The sequence below is a fragment of the Lithobates pipiens genome, unplaced genomic scaffold, assembly GCF_037356315.1.
Source record: "Lithobates pipiens isolate NorthernLeopardFrog02 unplaced genomic scaffold, aLitPip1_a1.2 Scaffold_25, whole genome shotgun sequence".
Lineage (NCBI taxonomy): Eukaryota > Metazoa > Chordata > Amphibia > Anura > Ranidae > Lithobates > Lithobates pipiens.
In genome coordinates this window covers 227,224,538-227,244,949 of record NW_027507787.1, presented here as the reverse complement: position 1 = coordinate 227,244,949, position 20,412 = coordinate 227,224,538, and the positions used below count along the sequence as shown (strand labels likewise).

Here is a 20,412-nt window from a genome sequence, read left to right as displayed (position 1 = left end):
CAAATTGCATTTTGTGTTTACTTGTGTTGTCCTTGACTATTGTTTAAATTGGTTTGATGTTCCGAAACACTTAAGTGTGACAAACATGCAAAGGAACAGGAAATGAGGAAGGGGCAAACACTTTTTCACACCACTGTATGTAAACTACTACTGTATGATTGAATCGGTTCTGATATTGCTGTTTTACTAACCTGACAGCTTATTATTCTAAATAAGAAACCTTCATTTTTTGCAAGCTCTAACAACCAGCAAGAATGAGTCATTACATTTAAAGAGCACCTGTTATTTCAGATCCATCATGGCAGCACCTGCTAGTGGGCGTCCACACACCTGCTGCTGCCATGTTTCTCACTTTCAGGGGGAGAGTTCCCATACTCGAACTGCCAGGCTCAACCCATAGTGGTATTAGGAGGTCAGAGTCTGCACCCACTATAGCACCAGAGAAGGGGTAACAAACAAAAGACACTACACCACCCAACATGTACTTCATACACCTTCTGGTCAATTAAATACTGGATAATGGTAAGAATACCTCAGGGACGTGATAATATCTCTGCTGCTCATACTGGAGCTCACAAAATTAACAACTGTATATATAAAAGGCCCAAAGCAGGGATGGGCAATTCATTTTCCCAAGGGGGCACATGAAAAACTGGCACTGTTGTGAAGGGCTGAACTTCATTCTGATCAATATTAATTTTGGACCTGAAAAGGTCCCTAAATATATAAACATATAGAAAACAAAAGGGCGACACAGCTTGTCAAACTTGCCCATTGAGTTCAGTGGGGCTACCCACTGCATTACACGGGATTACGGTGAGGTAGGGCAGCATTATAGGATTCAATCAGGTGGTGAAGAGGCAATATAACACCACCTTATTGTATGTCAAACGCTCTCTGAGAAGCACTGTGACTGGAAAAAGAGAGCCTGAGATGGGTAGAGGGGGGATTTGGTACATTTGGAGATCGATGCAGCGGAGAAGTTTATTGTCATGGGTAACATACATTTAAACCTTGTATATGGACAACCTTATGTAAACCTTACCTGTCTGTCCTGGCTTGTACATAGCCTTGTCTGTTTGAATGATGGTTTTATAACTCTCCTTTTTCACAATAACGTTAGCACTGTTTCTTACTGCCAGATTCCACATTGACAGGTTTAAATATGACTCCACTTCAATAGAGATTAAAAAACTTAGTTCAGCAATCTCTTCGTCCCCGTGAGAGGGATTCGGAATCTACAGTTTAGAAGAAAAACTGATAATTACTGAGGATATTCAGTACAGTTCACCCTAAAGGGTCACTAAAATCTACTACAATAAGCAAAATCTACTACAATAAGCAAGCACCCCCCCCCCCCCCCACACACACACACACACACACACATCACATCCAAGATGGCAGTGCCCCACAGCATTCTCAGGACTTTTGGATATCTACAAAATGGAAGCTTTTACAAGCAAAAAAAAAAACTTTTATACATTAAATGCACATACTAAATAATCTTATGGGAAGTGGTCTGGTGACAGGGTCACTTTAACCACTTCCCGCCGGCAGGGCGTACATGGATGTCCTCCGGTTTCAGTATTTATGTAATGGATGTGGTTGGAATATCATGCTGAAATGTCTATTCCAATATATATAAGTACAGCTTTATATGCCTGACATATATATCAGCTTCGGCTTATAAAACCTTAATCATATACAACAGATGTTTGCTAGCTTGCTGTGGAACTGAACTGCAATAATTAACAGAAGAATTGCACCTGCTCTGAAAATACACTCAAAGTTAACACCAACGTTTTAGAAGGAGCAAGAACATAGCTATGACCGGTTGCTACTTCCTCATATGGACAACTTAGCTAATGTCTATACTTTGTCACCAATATTTTATATATATTTGTGGTTGTTTTGTGGTTTGCATATGCCAGCCTAATCTGATAACGAAATGTCCAGCTGATAGTATATAAACCGCGATAGCAGGAAATAATAAAAGAGAAGTAACATTACACTGAGCTATCTGTGTCTCAGGGTGTTTTATTTCAGTGTGCATTTTTGACATTACCAATTTGGCCAGAGAACAGATAGAATGCCAGACCTTGGTTCTGGTTCTGATCCAAAATAGTTATACTGGGATGATGCCTGCACCTACAGGCATCATCCCAGTGTCTATGGTTTCAAACAGCAATTCTGAACAAAGCAGAAGTGCTCTGAGTGGCTAATTTTATTTTATTTTTAAAGCCCGTGGTGTGTGAACACATTCCAAAAACTCCAACCGGTGCAAAAAAAAGTGCACACCAAAAAGTGAGGTACAAAAAGTGCACAGGGTGTACATATGGTCCCCTTCTGAAGAGAAGGGACCTTTGCCCTGATCCCCCGGGGTGTTAGGCTACAGACGGGGACTAGGGTACTTCACATGGTCCATCTGGCATTAAACCAAATGGACCCCGTTCTCTGGGAGGTCTGCCGAAAAACAGACCACCTCAAGTACTAGGTGGGGCTCCTCTGAAGGGAGAACCCATGAGAGAGGGTGAACCAAGCCAGAAGGCCATGTCCACCCCCTCCCAAGATGTTTAGGGCAGGCCCGAGGACCTACACTCTACTAATCAAACATAAAACAAAACGTGAACACCAACAACCAAAAAAAAAAAAAAACATAAAGTGACAGATACAACAAACAAAAATAAAGGTGGGGAAAAGGGAAGTGGAGAAAGTACATGGTGCCATTGTGCAGTACAATGACCGGCCTTCTGGCCAGGAAAAAAATATTCCTCTGGTCCTGGCCAAAGGCCCGGCCCAAGAGGCAGGTGTGAAAAAAGTGTAATGATGCAGTGACCTAGGTGGCAGCAAAACTCAAAGTGAGCCCCCACTCACGGTGAGAATTACAGCACCCTTGGACTGCCACTCTAGGGGCAAATACACCACAGGCTTCTTTCGGGACCCGGCCTTCGGCCAGACCAGTGCCTCTCCATCCTAATCAAGAGGTAACCCTTCTGGCTTTCTCTAGAGTAGACCTAACAACGACCAATCAGTTTGTGAGAGTCCGGTTTCAGCTCTCCCCATTACTACTAATTACTAACAAACCCTATTAAAGTCAATGAGACCCGAACGTCAAATATCAAAAGTGCCCATTTTGAAGGCTTAAATGCAAGTAATTGGGCATACAATTGTTATAGGGGTCTGGGTCCTGCCCTGGGGGACATATATCAATAAAAAAAAAAGTTTTTGAAAAATGTAAATGTTTAAATGAGCAGTGGGGGGTCTCCTTAGTCTAACTGTAAAGTGGCAGATATGTACTATGTCTAGAATCTGCTGCAGCAATAATCGAATTGCAAGCTGCCTTTATTATGCTCAGCAACAACTGGAGAGCCAGTGTGTATGCAGAGGCCAAAATTACTCTTGTCGATAAAAAGAAGGTTTGTTTTCAGATCATGTCAGATACAGAAAGGGTTAAAACTTTTTTTTTTCTCTTCTTGTACAAATACAGAAAACCTAAATCAAGGTTTGTATTGTATAGAAGGAGACATTGTAGCAATAAGTGTTAGTAGGTTGAGAACAAATTTGACAAATATATTTATGAAAAATATAAGTGCTCTTCCTACACAATACAATATATCCCAGATGGATGAATTTCCATGGGAAAAATGGGCAAATGTAATTCAGAAGGATAAAAGTTTATTGATAGCTTTGGCTAAGGAACTTCAGAATGCAGAAATATTGTTTAAACATAAACAAGGTCATTTGCAAGAAATATCACATCAATGGTCAGAACTTTCAGAAAGTAATTGGTGGAAAAAATTCAGTAAGCCCCTGTACACATGGTCGGACATTCTGCCAACCAAATCCATCGGACTTTGTCCGTCGGATTCTGTCCGTCGGATCTTGTCTGAAACTGTTGCATACACACGGTCGGACTAAGTTGTCGAAAAATCCGATCATTCAGAACGTGATGACGTAATTTTGTTATGATGGGACTACGATCAGGCTAGTAGCCAATAGCTTTGATTTGGAATTTGATCTGAGCATGCGTGGCACTTGGTCCAATCAAAATTCTCTACCCATGATCGGAGTATGTCCGATCGAACCAGTTGGTTGGAAAATATTTCCAACAAGTTGGAAAATTTGGTCCGACGCATATTCCGACAGAATCAGTCCGATGCATACCACGCGGATTATCCGACAACACGGTCCGACAGGACACATTCCGACGGATTCTCCGACCGTGTGTACAAGGGCTAATAGTGTATCAATTTGGGGAAAAACTTCAATAACTTCAGCAGCAGGAAATATTTTATCACATCCTAAATTTATTCTTTTTATTATTATTATGTCATTCATTATATTCCAGTTATGTTTAATATTTAGAATGAAAAAAAAAATTGTATTATCAAATTAGAAATAAAATCAGAAGAGGAGATGATTTATTGCAAAATAAGCTTAAAAGAAAAATGGGTTTTGGAATTGAAGCTTAGTTACAAATGAAAATACATCTGGAAATATTAGAGCAAAGAGTGTTTGTGACATAAATGACGTATCACTGGATTAAAATATGAAATATGGTTATTATTCATATTTCAGAGGGGAATGTTATATTCTTAACATTCAGAATTTAATTTGATTTTAAAAAATATATGAGGTTCCCTCATATTTAGTTTGAATGAATCTTTGAGTTAATAATTGACAGATGTGATATTTAAACTAAGCTTGTGTTTTAGAAGTTGTTTTTGACTTTTGGACATTTTAATATATATATATATACACAGTGCCTTGCGAAAGTATTTGGCCCCCTTGAACTTTTCAACCTTTTGCCACATTTCAGGCTTCAAACATAAAGATATAAAATTTAAATTTTTTGTGAAGAATCACCAACAAGTGGGACACAATTGTGAAGTGGAACGAAATCTATTGGATATTTTAAACTTTTTTAGCAAATAAAAAACTGAAAAGTGGTGCGTGCAAAATGATTCGGCCCCTTTACTTTCAGTGCAGCAAACTCACTCCAGAAGTTCAGCGAGGATCTCTGAATGATCCAATGTTGTCCTAAATGACTGATGGTGATAAATAGAATCCACCTGTGTGTAATCAAGTCTCTGTATAAATGCACCTGCTCTGTGATAGTCTCAGGGTTCTGTTGAAAGCGCAGAGAGCATCATGAAGACCAAGGAACACACCAGGCAGGTCCGTAATACTGTTGTGGAGAAGTTTAAAGCCGGATTTGGATACAAAAAGATTTCCCAAGCTTTAAACATCCCAAGGAGCACTGTGCAAGCGATCATTTTGAAATGGAAGGAGTATCAGACCACTGCAAATCTACCAAAACCTGGCCGTCCCTCTAAACTTTCAGCTCAGACAAGGAGAAGACTGATTAGAGATGCAGCCAAGAGGCCCATGATCACTCTGGATGAACTGCAGAGAACTACAGCTGAGGTGGGAGAGTCTGTCCATAGGACAACAATCAGTCATACACTGCACAAATCTGGCCTTTAGGGAAGAGTGGCAAGAAGAAAGCCATTTCTCAAAGATATCCATAAAAAGTCTTGTCTAAAGTTTGCCACAAGCCACCTGGGAGACACATCAAACATGTGGAAGAAGGTGCTCTGGTCAGATGAAACCAAAATCCAACTTTTTGCCCACAATGCAAAACGATATGTTTGGTGTAAAAGCAACACAGCTCATCACCCTCAACACACCATCCCCACTGTCAAACATGGTGGTGGCAGCATCATGGTTTGGGCCTGCTTTTCTTCAGCAGGGACAGGGAAGATGGTTAAAATTGAGGGGAAGATGGATGCAGCCAAATACAGGACCATTCTGGATGAATATATATATATATGTTCCTATGATATTTTGGCATAAGAACGTGTGTGTTTAGACTGGTCGCCCCTCACCCATTTCCTGTCTGATGAATAGCCATTCTATGTGGCAGACGCCATTTTAAAACATGACATGTTAGGTATCTATTTACTTAGCGTAACATCATCTTTCACATTATATAACAAAATTGGGCTTTACTGTTTTTTTAATTAATGAAAGTGTTTTTTTTCTTGTTTTTTTTTTCAAATTGTGCTTGAAAAACCACTGCAACACCCACCATTTTATTCTACATGTTCTCTGCTAAAAAAAAAAATATATAAATAATGTTTGGGGGTTACAAGTAATTTTCTAGCAAAAAAAAAAAGGTAGGTTTTTACATGTAGGAGCGAAGTGTCAGAAATGGTGCAAAGTGGTTAATCCTCCGCAAAGATCTTTCACTAATTAGTCATGCCACCAATAGTCCCATGTTTCACTGTTATACTATTTAATCCTTTAATAGTGTTCTCTTCAATTATTTCCCACACTTCACTTAAGCAAGCTGTGCTTGGATCCTATAGGTATACTGTACCAGAGCAGGAATACAGGTGGATATGGAGTCTTGATGGAAGCTCTTGTCTATGAGTATGATGGAATTTGCTTTCTGCGTTAGAACAACCCGTACATTGCTCTCTCTCTCACCAGCACCCTCCAGATGTATACAGAAACTTTCATAGTATTGAGAGCGCAGCTCTGAGGGAAAGATGATGACATGGTGCCTGAAGAAATAAAAAGGAACAGAAAAAGTGTTTGCATTTCACTGATCACCAGCATACTTGTGCACATTCACTGAGCAATGGTAATATAGTGGAGACAGAATACACATCAGTGGATCATGCTGGGTGTTGTAATTGTACATGGATTGCAGAGATTCACAGGGATGCTATGAATAATCATTCCTTTGGAGGGGGGGGGGGGGGGCAGTGTGGAGTAAGCAGCTTAACCACTTCAGCTCCGGACCAATAAATACCTTAAGGACCAGAGGTCTTTTTGCAATTTCGCACTGCACTGCTTTAACTGGTAATTGCGCGGTCATGCAATATTGCACCCAAACGAAATTTGCGTCCTTTTCTTCCCACAAATAGAACTTTCTTTTGATGGTATTTGATTGCCTCTGCGATTTTTTTTTTTGCGATATAAATGGAAAAAGAGCGAAAATTTTGAAAAAAAAAGATATTTTCTTCTTTTTGTTATAAGAAAAATCGAATAAACTAAATTTTAGTCATACATTGAGGGCAAAATTTATTCAGCCACATGTCTTTAGTAAAAAAAATGTCAATAAGCGTATATTTTTTGGTTTGCGCAAAAGTTATAGCGTCTACAAACTAGAGTACATTTTCTGCAATTTACACAGCTTTTAATTTATGACTGCCGATCTCATTTCTTGAGGTGCTAAAATGGCAGGGCAGTACAAATCCCCCCCAAATGACCCCATTTTGGAAATTAGACACCCCAAGGAAATTGCTGATGGGTATGTTGAGCCCATTGAATATTTTTTTTTTTTGTCCTAAGGGATTGAATAATGACAAAAAAAAAAAAAAAATTTTTTTTTTACAAAAAGTTGTCACTAAATGATATATTGCTCACACATGCCATGGTTATATGTGGAATTGCACCCCAAAATATATTCCGCTACTTCTCCCGAGTATGGGGATACCACATGTGTGGGACTTTTTGGGAGTCTAGTCGCGCACGGCACCCCGAAAACCAATCACCACCTTCAGGATTTCTAAGGGTGCAAATTTTTGATTTAACTCCTCACTACCTATCACAGTTTCGAAGGCCATAAAATGCCAAAATAGCACAAAACCCCCCAAAATGACCCCATTTTGGAAAGTAGACACCCCAAGCTATTTACTGAGAGGCATGTTGAGTCCATGGAATATTTTATATTTTGACACAAGTTGCGGGAATATTACAAACTTTTTTTTTTTTGCACCAAGTTGTCACTAAATGATATATTGCTCACACATGCTATGGGCATATGTGAAATGACACCCCAAAATACATTCTGCTGCTTCTCCTGAGTATGGGGATACCACATGTGTGGGACTTTTTGGGAGTCTAGTCGCGCACGGCACCCCGAAAACCAATCACCACCTTCAGGATTTCTAAGGGTGCAAATTTTTGATTTAACTCCTCACTACCTATCACAGTTTCGAAGTCCATAAAATGCCAAAATAGCACAAAACCCCCCCAAATGACCCCATTTTGGAAAGTAGACACCCCAAGCTATTTACTGAGAGGCATGTTGAGTCCATGGAATATTTTATATTTTGCCAAAAGTTGCGGGAATATTACAAACTTTTTTTTTTTTTTGCACAAAGTTGTCACTAAATGATATATTGCTCACACATGCTATGGGCAGAAGTCAAATTACACCCCAAAATAAATTCTGCTGCTTCTCCCGAGTACGGGGATACCACATGTGGGGGACTTTTTGGGAGCCTAGCCACGTACGGGACCCCGAAAACCAAGCACTGCCTTCCGGATTTGAATATAAAATGCTACCAAAAAACCTGTTAGCGATCACAGGGATCAGGCTTGACTCTGCGATCGCTGCAGTTATGTGTTTAGTGTTTTGTAAGTGACAGTGATCGATCGATACTGCACTTGGGTGGGCTGGGCAGAGGGGCAAAACGCAGGTGCCAGCAGGTATTTGGGCTGATCCCGCTAACAATGCGTTTTTTTGGAACCCTAAACTGCTGGGGACGCTAGTATAGATCTGATCAGATCAGATATTGATCTGTTCAGATTCTATACCACTACGGGAGGTGTATGCTTTGTGTGTGGGTGTTAGCGGTACTGGCATTAACCTAGCGCTGCCTGGGGCGACGCAGACCCTGACCCTAAAACCTAATTGATATCACCCGCCGGGTGATCAGGGGGTTAAACCTTTATTGGGTAATAAATGGTGGGTGCCCTGATGCTATAAAAAACAAACTAACCAGAGTCACCCGTAACACTTATACGGTGATCAGTGGTGAAAGGGTTAACTAGGAGCAATCAGGGGGTTAAAATTTTTATTAGGTAGTATATGGGGGTCCCTGGCGCTATATAAAAACCTGACGGGGAACCTAAATAACTAACTGGCTAACCAGCGTCACCAGTGACACTTATACTGTGATCGCTGGTGAAAGGGGGTGCAAGGGTTAACTAGCAGCAATCAGGGGGTTAAAACCATTATTGGGTAGTATATCGGGGTACCTAGCGCTATAAAAACCTGGCGGTGAACCTAAAAAAATAACTAGCTACCTAGCGACACTAGCGACACTGATGCAGCGTTCAGAAAAATTATCGCTTAGTGATACTGGCAAAAGGGGGTGAAAGGGTTAACTAGCGGAAATCAGGGGGTTAAAACCATTATTGGGTAGTATATCGGGGTACCTAGCGATATAAAAACCTGGCGGTGAACCTAAAAAAAGAACTAGCTACCTAGCGACTGTAGCGACACTAATGCAGCGATCAGAAAAACGATCGCTTAGTAACACTGGCAAAAGGGGGTGAAAGGGTTAACTAGCGGCAATCAGGGGGTTAAAACCATTATTGGGTAGTATATCGGGGTACCTAGCGATATAAAAACCTGGCGGTGAACCTAAAAAAATAACTAGCTACCTAGCGACACATGCAGCGATCAGAAAAATGATCGCTTAGTGACACTGGCAAAAGGGGGTGAAAGGGTTAACTCTAGGGGCAATCAGGGGGTTAAATCTTTATTGGGGGGTGATAGGGGGCTACCCTGGACCTAACACTAACTGTCCTGACAGTTTTTACTGTCACAACTGACACTGAATGCATTGATCAGTAAAGAAATTATCAATGCAATCAGTGACACTGTGACTGGGGGGGGGAGGGGGGGGGAGGGGGGGGATCGGGGGGGGATCGGGGGGGGGTTTGTGTGCCTGTGTGTACCTACATGTCAGTGTAGTGTTGGTGCACACTTACTTTCTGTCTTCTCCTCGTAGTCCGGTCAAAAAGACCGCCCCGAGGAGAATGACATCACTTCCTCCTTCCTGTGTAAACAATACACAGGGGAGGAAGCTTCTCATTGGCCAGGAGCGATCCAGAGGGGGTGGCCGAAAACCAACGGCCATCCCCTCATCACGGAGCGCTCCTGGACCGAATCGGACCGCCGTAACCAGCGGGAGGGGGTCCGATCGGACCCCCCACCCGCTGGAAGGCAATCACGTAGATGTACGTGATTGTGCCTGCCTGTGCCATTGTGCTGACGTACATTGGCAATACGGCGGTCCTGAAGTGGTTAAGCAAGGTCCGGAGTAAGGAAAAGAAACCTAGACGGAGGACTGACATGACGGGGTTAAAAGTTTGTTTGTACTGGTAGGCGTTTTAGGTAGGTTAAAATAGTAAAGGGAGGCTTGGTGGAGTGTAAGGAATGGGTGTAAAGAATGGGTGGGACTCCAGGGGTTGACCAGTAGAAGGATCCTTAGAAAATATATACATATGTTAGTGCTCAGAATATGGATAAAGGGCACAGGTAAACAAGGGCACAATAAAAAGATAAAAGGGCAAAAAGTCCAGGAACAGGGATTTTTAAAAAAATGTTCAAGTAGTAATAAGACAAAGTGTCTTTGGTGATGGACGTTTATAACATCATAAAGGTAGAACCGACACTGAGGACACAGATTTTCACATAAGGGAAGCCAGTTCTAGTAGATAGGACAAGAAAAAAGCAGAAAAGCGCCTCTGAGTGCAAGTATTTCATGTTTACAATAACGTGCAATCTGACACTTGCATGAAAGTAAGGAATGACAGACTTGCGGAAAAGGAAATCTCCTGAAACAGTTTCATACGAGAGACTCTTACGGAGCATGCATGCTCCTTTCTCAACTTGAGAAAGGATCACGCATGCTTCGTACGAGTCTCGCATATGCTCTGAAACGCGTTGTGTCTCCTCCACACTCAGGTGATGTCACACACTCTCGGGCTCGTTTCTCATCTCCTTCCGCCATTGAGAAGACTAGCCGGCCTCCTCCAGGAACATCGCGACTACCGCATCAGCTGGACTCTCTGCTCCTACCCGACACGCCAGAGACCAATCCAGGAGATTTCCTTTTCCACAAGCCTGTCATTCCTTACTTTCATGTAAGTGTCAGATTACACGTTATTGTAAACATTAAATACTTGCAATCCGAGGCGCTTTTATGCTTTTTTTCTAGTAGGAGGATCCTGGTGAGGTCTTCACTCAGCATAGAGACATCATCGGAAAAACTTCCCATCCTCCCTTCCCTTTTTTGTGTTTTTTGGGCCAGTTCTCTTGGTGGCCTGTCATGGCAGCTGGTGGGATACAAGGTCCTTGAATGTGTTTTATTTGATAAATGTACATTGAGTATGGCTCCGTGTAGATTCTTTGGGTTGTACCTGCTAGTAGTGGTGTTGTCTCATGCCACGTACACACGATCGGCATTCCATCCAGAAAAAGACAGATGAGAGCTTTTCATCGGAAAATGCGACCCTGTGTATGTTCCATTGGAATTTAGCTGTCCGAATTTCCGCCAGCCAAAAATTGATAGCATACTCTCAATTTTCCCGACGGGAAAACTCTCTATCAGTAATTCCGATCGTGTGTATGCAATTCCGACACGCCAAAAATCACACCTGCTCAAATTCAACTAAGAGACAGAAGCTATTGGCTACTGGCTATTGAACTTCCTTTTTCTAGTCCCGTCATACGTGTTGTAGGTCACCGCATTATAAACGATCGGAATTTGATGTGACCGTGTGTAGGCAAGACAGCTTGAGCCGAATTCCGTCGGAATTCCATTGGAAAAACCATCAGAGCTTTTTCCGACGAGAATTCCGATCGCGTGTACGCGGCATAAGTCTGTATTTTGCGGCTGGAGGCCTAAGTTTGGTTAAGCATGTACTTGAAGTAGTGGTGCCTACAAGGACCATGGGGCTCCAAATTTTCTGAGTCTGACTGATAGTTGTATGTTTTTGTATATGATAGTTGTACAATTTGGTTTAATAAGAAGCTGCTTTGCCCATTAAACTCCAGTTTTTGGTAACTTGTGTGTTACTTGGGTAAGGTAAAAGGGGGTGTTTTGGTCTAGCAGTCAGAGGGACAAAATCATCTTTTATACCCTGGTCATGTCTATTTGTGTGGGTTGGAAATAACAGTAACAGATGCAGTAATAGGACTCTCATAAATCACAACTGCTAGCAATTCTGAACCTGAAGAATGTGGAGATGTTCCTCAAGCAGATTAAAGGCCTGGTCTGAGCAGTAATACTGTATAGGAAATTTGTCAAAGATTGTAGCTGATCCATTTGCTCTGTGGCTGGAGGTGAGCAAGATTGCCAGAAATGTCAACCCAGGTAGATGTTTATCAGGGTGAATGGCATACTGCAGCAGAAAGTGGGTGAGACGTCCTTGGATTGAAGTGGTTATACCTGCAGCTGCCAGACATCATCCTGGTATCAACATTTTCAGTCAATTATTCCCTTCAGTGTAGAAATGATTAGAGTGGCTATAGAGCCACTCAATCACTTCTGCAGTTCCCCCTCCCACCACAGCTTTTCCTTGGCTGTCCTGTGCCATCAGGGAGCCCAGAACTGGTCCAACTGGTGGCATCTAGTGCACTGCACAGAGAGAGAGGAACTGATGGTGTTCTTCCCTCTCTTTGACATCAGAAACTAGAAGCAACGAGGATCCTGTCACTTTCAGTTTCCTTTTGATCTTAAAGTGAATGTAAACCAGTTTAATGGAATTTGAGCTGGGCACGTATATCTGCAGTGTTTTCTTATCTTGTGTGTTTGTTCTGTTCCGTAACTCTGTTATAAGCCTGATAACTTCTGACAAGTTCTCTGAGACAGGAGATAAAAACAGCCTGAAGTTTGTGTCGTGGGAGGTTGCTATGAATAGATTAGCAGAGAGCTTGCCTTCTCACAGCACAGCTCTGCACATTCCTTCTTTCCTTTTCCAATGTGGAGTGGGGGTGTGTGCCTTTCCTCCAATCAGCTGTCTTGGCTGTATGGCAATAATCCACTCCCAGTGCTGAACAGGAAGAGAAAATCATTAACACCATATGCATTTTCTAAAGAATATATAAAGATGAAGACAGCAGATATACATGTAAAACTTATGTAGGGAGATTTGTTTCCTCTCTGTGTATCATCTGAGGCTGTTCACTTCACTGGGTATATGTGAGGGTTAACATCCACTTTAACAAGCCGTTACCAGCTTGGTTTGATAAGATGATTTTGAGCCCAGAGGAGAGATAAGGGGTCTAACAGACCCCAGATCTTTCTATAAAGAGGACCCATCATGGTCCATGCTATCACAAAGGATTATGTTCATCCCTTGTGATGGCAATAAAGTAGATTAAAAAAAAGGTAGTGTTAAAAACAAGTAAATTGAAATAAAGTAAATAATTAAATGTTTAAAAAAAATGTAATAAATATATATATATATATATATATATATATATATATATATATATAATATAGTGCAGCCATAGTACAGTTTCTAATACAGTGCAGGCAAAGTACACAGTATCTAATACAGTGTGTACAGTTTCTACTACACTTGTGGTGTACACAGTACACAATACAGTGCAGCTGTAGTACAGTTTCTAATACAGTGCAGGTGGTGTACATAGTATCTAATACAGTGAGTACAGTTTCTACTACACTTCTGGTGGTGTGCACAATACAGTGCAGCCATAGCATAGTTGCTAATACAGCGCAGGTGGTGTAAATAGTATCTAATACAGTGTTTACAGTTTCTACTACACTTCTGGGTGTGTACACAGTATAAAATACAGTGCAGCAGTTGTACAGTTTCTAATACAGTGCAGGCGGTGTACACAGTATCCAATACAGTGTGTACAGTTTCTACTACACTTCTAGTGGTGTACACAGTACACAATACAGTGCAGCTGTAGTACAGTTTCTAATACTGTGCAGGCGGTGTACACAGTATCTAATACAGTGTAGTGTGGTGTTGCAAAACAAAAAATACATCATGTCCGGAAGGCCACCAAGGAGATGCAGACACTCACGGCCACTAAAAGAGGGCAAGCAGCCTCTATGTCTACAGTAAACAGTGGTTGTGGACATGGTGCATCCTCTGCAGGTGGCCACGGGTCACGCTTGTCCCTTTTTTCTGCTGCTGGCCATGTTATTGAGCCACAACATTCGGAAAAGTTGGTGGAGTGGGTAACAAAGCCGTCCTCATCCTCCTCACCCTCTGTCACCCAGGTTCAGAGTAGTTTGCCTCCAATGCAGCTGCCAAAGCAGCCTATTCCACCGGCTCCTTGTCCACAGTCACTCCTTCCGTAGCCCCATAATCATGCACGGAGGAGTCCTCAGAATTATTTGAACATAGTGCCGGGTACATGCTGCTGGAGGATGCGCAGTGATTTAAAGGCTCCAATGTTTGTTCCCAGGTTGATGAAGGGGAAGAGAGAGGGGGTGCCACAGAAGGACAAGAAACTGGCAGTCATGTTCCCCCAGCTACAGCATACTGCCATGTTTGCTCCAGTGACGAGGGAGGGAGGGGCTGATGAGGTTACTGACTGTACTTGGGTGCTTGAGAGAAGAGAGGAGGAGGAGGAGGAGACAACTCCAATGATGTCCTCTAGGGGCAGCTTAAGGGCAGGCACCCTATTGCATCACACGGCAGAGCTCTGCAGGTGCAGGGTGCTGCTGAATCCCCGCTGACTTTTTAAAGTTCCTCAGCGTGGGCCTTTTTCAACACGTGTGCAGCAGATTTGCAACCTATGTCTGAAGCGGATCAAGCGTGGCCAGGACAGCAGCAGCTTGGGCACTACATGTTTGACCAGACATATGACGACCTGCCATGCAGTCCGGTGGAAAAAGCACTTGAAAGACCCACATCAAAGAAAAAGGCAGACTTCTTCTTACTCCTCATCTGGGATCTTCAACGCTAATATATCTCCAGTCCCCTTAAAAACCTGCACTGAGAGGAATGAAGGTATAACAATAGGTGTCCCAAGTTCTTGCAGCCAATCTGCTAGCAGTACACCACCATCTGATTTTAGCAGGCAAATTTCCCTACCCCAGGGGCAGGCTCAGAGGTTGTTGATGCCATGCCAGCTACAGCCAGGAATGGTTATATAAGACAATGGCACCAATCTTCTCTCCGCACCCCAACAGGGACACTTGACCCATGTTCCATGTTTGGTACACGTCATGAATTTGGTTGTGCATCGGTTCTTAAGCAGGTAGCCAGGCTTATGGATCTCCTGAGACAGGCTAGAAAAGTCTGTGGTCATTTCTGATGGTCATATAATGCCAGTGCTCGGCTAGCTGACATTCAAAGGGAATGCAACCTGCCCACCAACCGTCATTTGTGACATGCCCACCAGGTGGATCTCAACGTTGGTAATGCTGCAGCAGCTGCACACACAGCAGAGGACCATAAATGAGTACCTGTGCGAGTATGACACCAGGACAGGGTCAGGGGTGCTTGGCTTCCTTTTGTCACACCAGTGGCTACTGATCAAAGATGCATGCACTGTCCTCTCACCATTTGAGGAGGCCACAAGGATAGTGAGCTGCGACAATGCATGCATCAGTGACACTGTCCCTCTAGTCTTCCTGCTGGAGCACACGCTTTGTGGAATCACGGACAGGGCACTTGAGGCAGAACAGCATGAGGAAGAGGAGGACTTCCTTACCTCTCAAGGCCCCATTCATCCTGATAGCATTCCTGTTGCCCTGCCAAACACACAGGAAGAACAGGAGGAGGAGGTATGTGTCAGCATAGATGTGGAGGAGAACACTCAGCAGCAGTATTCAAAGGATGGTTTTCAGTCCCCAGAAACCCAAGGAGTTGTACGTGGCTGGGAGGAGGTAGTTGCGGATCATGTGACCCAGAAGACTCAGAATTGAATGCCTCTGCAAACTTATGCTGCATCGCCTCCCTGATTCTGCAAAGCTTGTGAAAGGACCCTATGATTCCTGGTATCAAGGAGAGGGATCATTACTGACTGGCAACCCTTCTTGATCCACGTTACAAGGGTAGGTTGCAGATCTCACCCTGCCTTGGCAAAGGGAGCAGAGGATGAAACATTTTCAGGAGGCCTTGAAGAAAGGTTTGTGCAACGCATTTCCAGACCCTGGGATGTTACAATTTCCTGGTGCTGGACAACGTGTTGCTGAGGATTCGTTCAGTCAGAGGAAGAGCAGTGGAGAAGGTGGCTGGATGACTGATGCCTTTAAACAATTTTTCAGTCTTCAGCACCAAGGTCTGATTGGTTGAAGCAACCATAATCAGCGTCTGCATTACATGGTGCAGGAGTATCTAGGGGCAAGAGTAGACTTAGAGATCTTTCCAACAGAGCACCCACTGGGTTACTGGGTTTTGAGGATGGACCACTGGCCAGAACTTGCTCAATATGCAGCTACTGGTCTGTCCTGCATCCAGCATGGTTTCTGAATGCACATTCAGTGCTGCTGGAGGGTTTATAATGGATCAAAGAGTGCGCCTGTCCACAGACCCCAATGATAGGCTCACATTCATAAAAATGAATCAGTCTTGGATCAGCAGCTATCAAGCACCTAAAGCTGATGTAACTGATTGAATTTGCTATGGATGGGGGATCCCTTGAAGACTGCCTATGCTGACTATCCTATTCTTCCTAAATCTTGATGATGCTAGCTTCTAACAATATTTTCTATTTAGGGTACCACCACCACCCAAGGCCCAATTTTTCTGCCCCTGTATAACAGGGACATGTACAGTGGTGTGAAAAAGTGTTTGCCCCCTTCCTCATTTCCTGTTCCTTTGCATGTTTGTCACACTTAAGTGTTTCGGAACATCAAACCAATTTAAACAATAGTCAAGGACAACACAAGTAAACACAAAATGCAATTTGTAAATGAAGGTGTTTATTATTAAAGGTGAAAAAAAATCCAAACCATCATGGCCCTGTGTGAAAAAGTGATTGCCCCCTTGTTAAAACATACTATAACTGTGGTTGTCCACACCTGAGTTCAATTTCTCTAGCCACACCCAGGCCTGATTATTGCCACACCTGTTCACAATCAAGGCATCACTTAAATAGGAGCTGCTTGACACAGTAAGGTCCACCAGAAGATCCTTAAAAGCTACACATCATGCCGAGACCCAAAGAAATTCAGGAACAATTGAGAAAGAAAGTAATTGAGATCTATCAGTCTGGAAAGGGTTATAAAGCCATTTCCAAAGCTTTGGGAATCCAGCGAACCACAGTGAGAGCCATTATCCACAAATGACGAAGACATGGAACAGTGGTGAACCTTCCCAGGAGTGGCCGGCCGCCCAAAATTACCCCAAGAGCGCAGCGACGACTCATCCAAGAGGTCACAAAAGACCCCACAACAACGTCCAAGGAACTGCAGGCCTCACTTGCCTCAGTTAAGGTCAGCGTTCATGCCTCCACCATCAGGAAAAGACTGGGCAAAAATGGCCTGCATGGCAGAGTTCCAAGGAGAAAACCACTGCTGAGCAAAAAGAACATCAAAGCTCGTCTCAATTTCTCCACAACACATCTTGATGATCCCCAAGACTTTTGGGACTACATTCTGTGGACCGATGAGACAAAAGTGGAACTCTTTGGAAGGTGTGTGTCCAAGTATATCTGGCGTAGAAGGAACACTGCATTTCAGAAAAAGAACATTATACCAACAGTAAAATATGGTGGTGGTAGTGTGATGGTCTGGGGCTGTTTTGCTGCTTCAGGACCTGGAAGACTTGCCGTGATAAAAGGAACTATGAATTCTGCTGTCCACCAAGAGATCCTGAAGGATAATGTCCGACCATCTGTTGTGTACTCAAGCTGAAACGAACTTGGGTTCTGCAGCAGGACAATGATCCTAAACACACCAGCAAGTCCACCACCGAATGGCTGAAGAAAAACAAAATGAAGACTTTGGAGTGGCCTAGCCAAAGTCCTGACCTGAATCCTATTGAGATGTTGTGGTATGACCTTAAAAAGGCCGTTCATGCTCGAAAACCCTCTAATGTAACTGAATTAGGACAATTCTGCAAAGATGAGTGGGCCAAAATTCCTCCAGGACGCTGTAAAAGCCTCATTGCACGTTATCGCAAACGCTTGGTTGCAGTTGTTGCTGCTAAGGGTGGCCCAACCAGTTATTAGGTTTAGGGGGCAATCACTTTTTCACACAGGGCCATGATGGTTTGGATTTTTTTTCACCTTTAATAATAAACACCTTCATTTACAAATTGCATTTTGTGTTTACTTGTGTTGTCCTTGACTATTGTTTAAATTGGTTTGATGTTCCGAAACACTTAAGTGTGACAAACATGCAAAGGAACAGGAAATGAGGAAGGGGGCAAACACTTTTTCACACCACTGTAATCCTGCACCCATGAGTATCTGTGAGGGGTTACAGTGTTATGGCACCACCACCACCCAAAGCCCAATTTGTCTGCCCCTGTTTAACAGAGGCATGTAATTACAGTTCTTGATATAATATTTCGCAGCAGGGCCTATTCCTGTGCCCAACAAGATTAACTGTAAGGGCTTAGGCCGCGTACACACGCGGGGACTGTTCGCTCAACTTTGTTCATCAAACAGTTTCAGCGGACAGTCCGCTCAAAATTAGCATGGACGGACTTGGCCACACACGACGAACGAACAGTCCGCTGAAAGTTGCGCGATGACATGAACGGCACGTATGACGGGACGAAAAATACGACGTCCTATACACTGCAATACAACCTTCGACGTGTAAATCCTTTCTGAGCATGCGCGGAACTTAGTTTGACGAACAAGCCTACACACGAGGGGACTGTTCGCTGAAACAAAGTTTCAGCGGACAGTTTTTCGGAAATTCCGAAAAACTTTGTTCAGCAGACTGTTCGCTGAAACTGTAGCTGAAGCCCACACACGAGCGGACTGTCCGCCGAAACACTGTTCAGCGGACAAAGTTGAGCGAACAGTCCCCGCGTGTGTACGCGGCCTTACAGTGTTCTGGTACCATCAATACATAAGGCCCAATTTTCTTCACAGTATATAGGGCAGGCCGTATAGTATACAGTTGTGCTCATAAGTTTACATACCCTAGCAGAATTTATGATTTCTTGTCCATTTTTCAGAGAATATGAATGATAACACAAAAACATTTATTTGACTCGTGGTTAGTGTTTGGCTGAAGCCACTTATTATCAATAAACTGGATTTACTCTTTAAATCATAATGGACAACAGAAACTACCCAAATGACCCTGATCAAAAGTTTACATACCCTGGTGATTTGTGCCTGATAACATGCACACAAGTTGACATAAAGGGGTTTGAATGGCTATTACAGGTAACCATCCTCACCTGTGACCTGTTTGCTTGTAATTAGTGTGTGTGAATAAAAGGTCTTTGAGTTTCTGGACTTTTGACAGACCCTTGAATCTTTCATCCAGTGCTGCACTGACGTTTCGGGATTCTGAGACATGGGGAAAGCAAAAGAATTGTCAAAGGATCTGCAGGAAAGGTAGTTGAACTGTATAAAACAGGAAAGGGATATAAAAAGATATCAAGGGAATTGAGAATGCCAATGGGTAGTGTTAAAACTAATCAAGATGTGGAAGATGAGGTGTTCTGTTGAAACCAAACCACGGTCAGGTAGAGCAACTAAAATTTCATCCACAACTGCCAGGAAAATTGTTTGAGACGCAAAGAAAAACCCACAAATAACTTCAGGTGAAATACAGGACTCTCTGAGAACATGTGGTGTGGCTGTTTCAAGATGCACAATAAGGAAGCACTTGAAGAAAGATTGGCTGCATGGTCGAGTCACCAGAAGAATGCCATTACTACGCCAATGCCACAAAGTATCCTGCTTACAAAACAACAAACAGTACAGAGACTCCAACCTTCTGGCACAAAGTCATTTGGAGTGATGAGACCAAAGTGAGCTTTTTGGCCTCAACCATAAGCACTACATTTGGAGAAGAGTCAACAAGGCCTATGATGAAAGGTACACCATTCCTACTGTGAAACACGGGGGTGGATTGCTGATGTTTTGGGGATGTGTGAGCTACAAAGGCATAGGAAATTTAGTAAAAATTGATGGCAAGATAAATGCAGAATGTTATCAAAAAATACTGATGGAGCATTTGCATTCATCAGCCAGGAAGCTGCACATGGGACTTTCATGGACATTCCAACATGACAATGATCAAAAAACACAAGGCCAAGTCAACCTGCCATTGGCTACAATAGAATAAAGTGAAGGTTCTGGAGTGGCCACCCCAGTCTTCTGACCTCAATATTATTGAGCCACTCTGGGGAGATCTACAATGTGCAGTTCATAGAAGACAGCCCAAGAATGTACAGGAACTGAAGGCTTTTTGCCAAGAGGAATGGGCAGCTTTACCATCTGGAGAAGATAAAGAGCCTCATCCACAAATACCAGCAGAAAGTCCTTTCTTGTATTAAGAGAGGTATGGACTCCAGAGAGAAAGATATAATTTTGCTCCTGTAGAAATCATTAGTAAAAGATTCACGCCATTTTTTTTTTTGGTATTTTTATCTATAGTGCTGGGATCTGACAATACATTACAGCTGCAAGTAGTTTTT

The 20,412-nt window shown here is 42.9% G+C and overlaps 1 protein-coding gene across 1 annotated transcript in view; it reads right to left on the bottom strand.

The window, feature by feature from the left end:
- The window catches only part of LOC143930931 (alpha-2-macroglobulin-like protein 1), a 281,168-nt gene that overhangs the window by 238,125 nt on the left and 22,631 nt on the right, over positions 1 to 20,412 (bottom strand). The window contains exons 2-3 of the mRNA XM_077455621.1: positions 6,383 to 6,569; positions 1,046 to 1,238 (exon numbers count right to left, since the gene is read on the bottom strand). Coding sequence (XP_077311747.1) covers positions 1,046 to 1,238; positions 6,383 to 6,569 — 380 coding nt within the window. The remainder of the gene's footprint in view (positions 1 to 1,045; positions 1,239 to 6,382; positions 6,570 to 20,412) is intronic.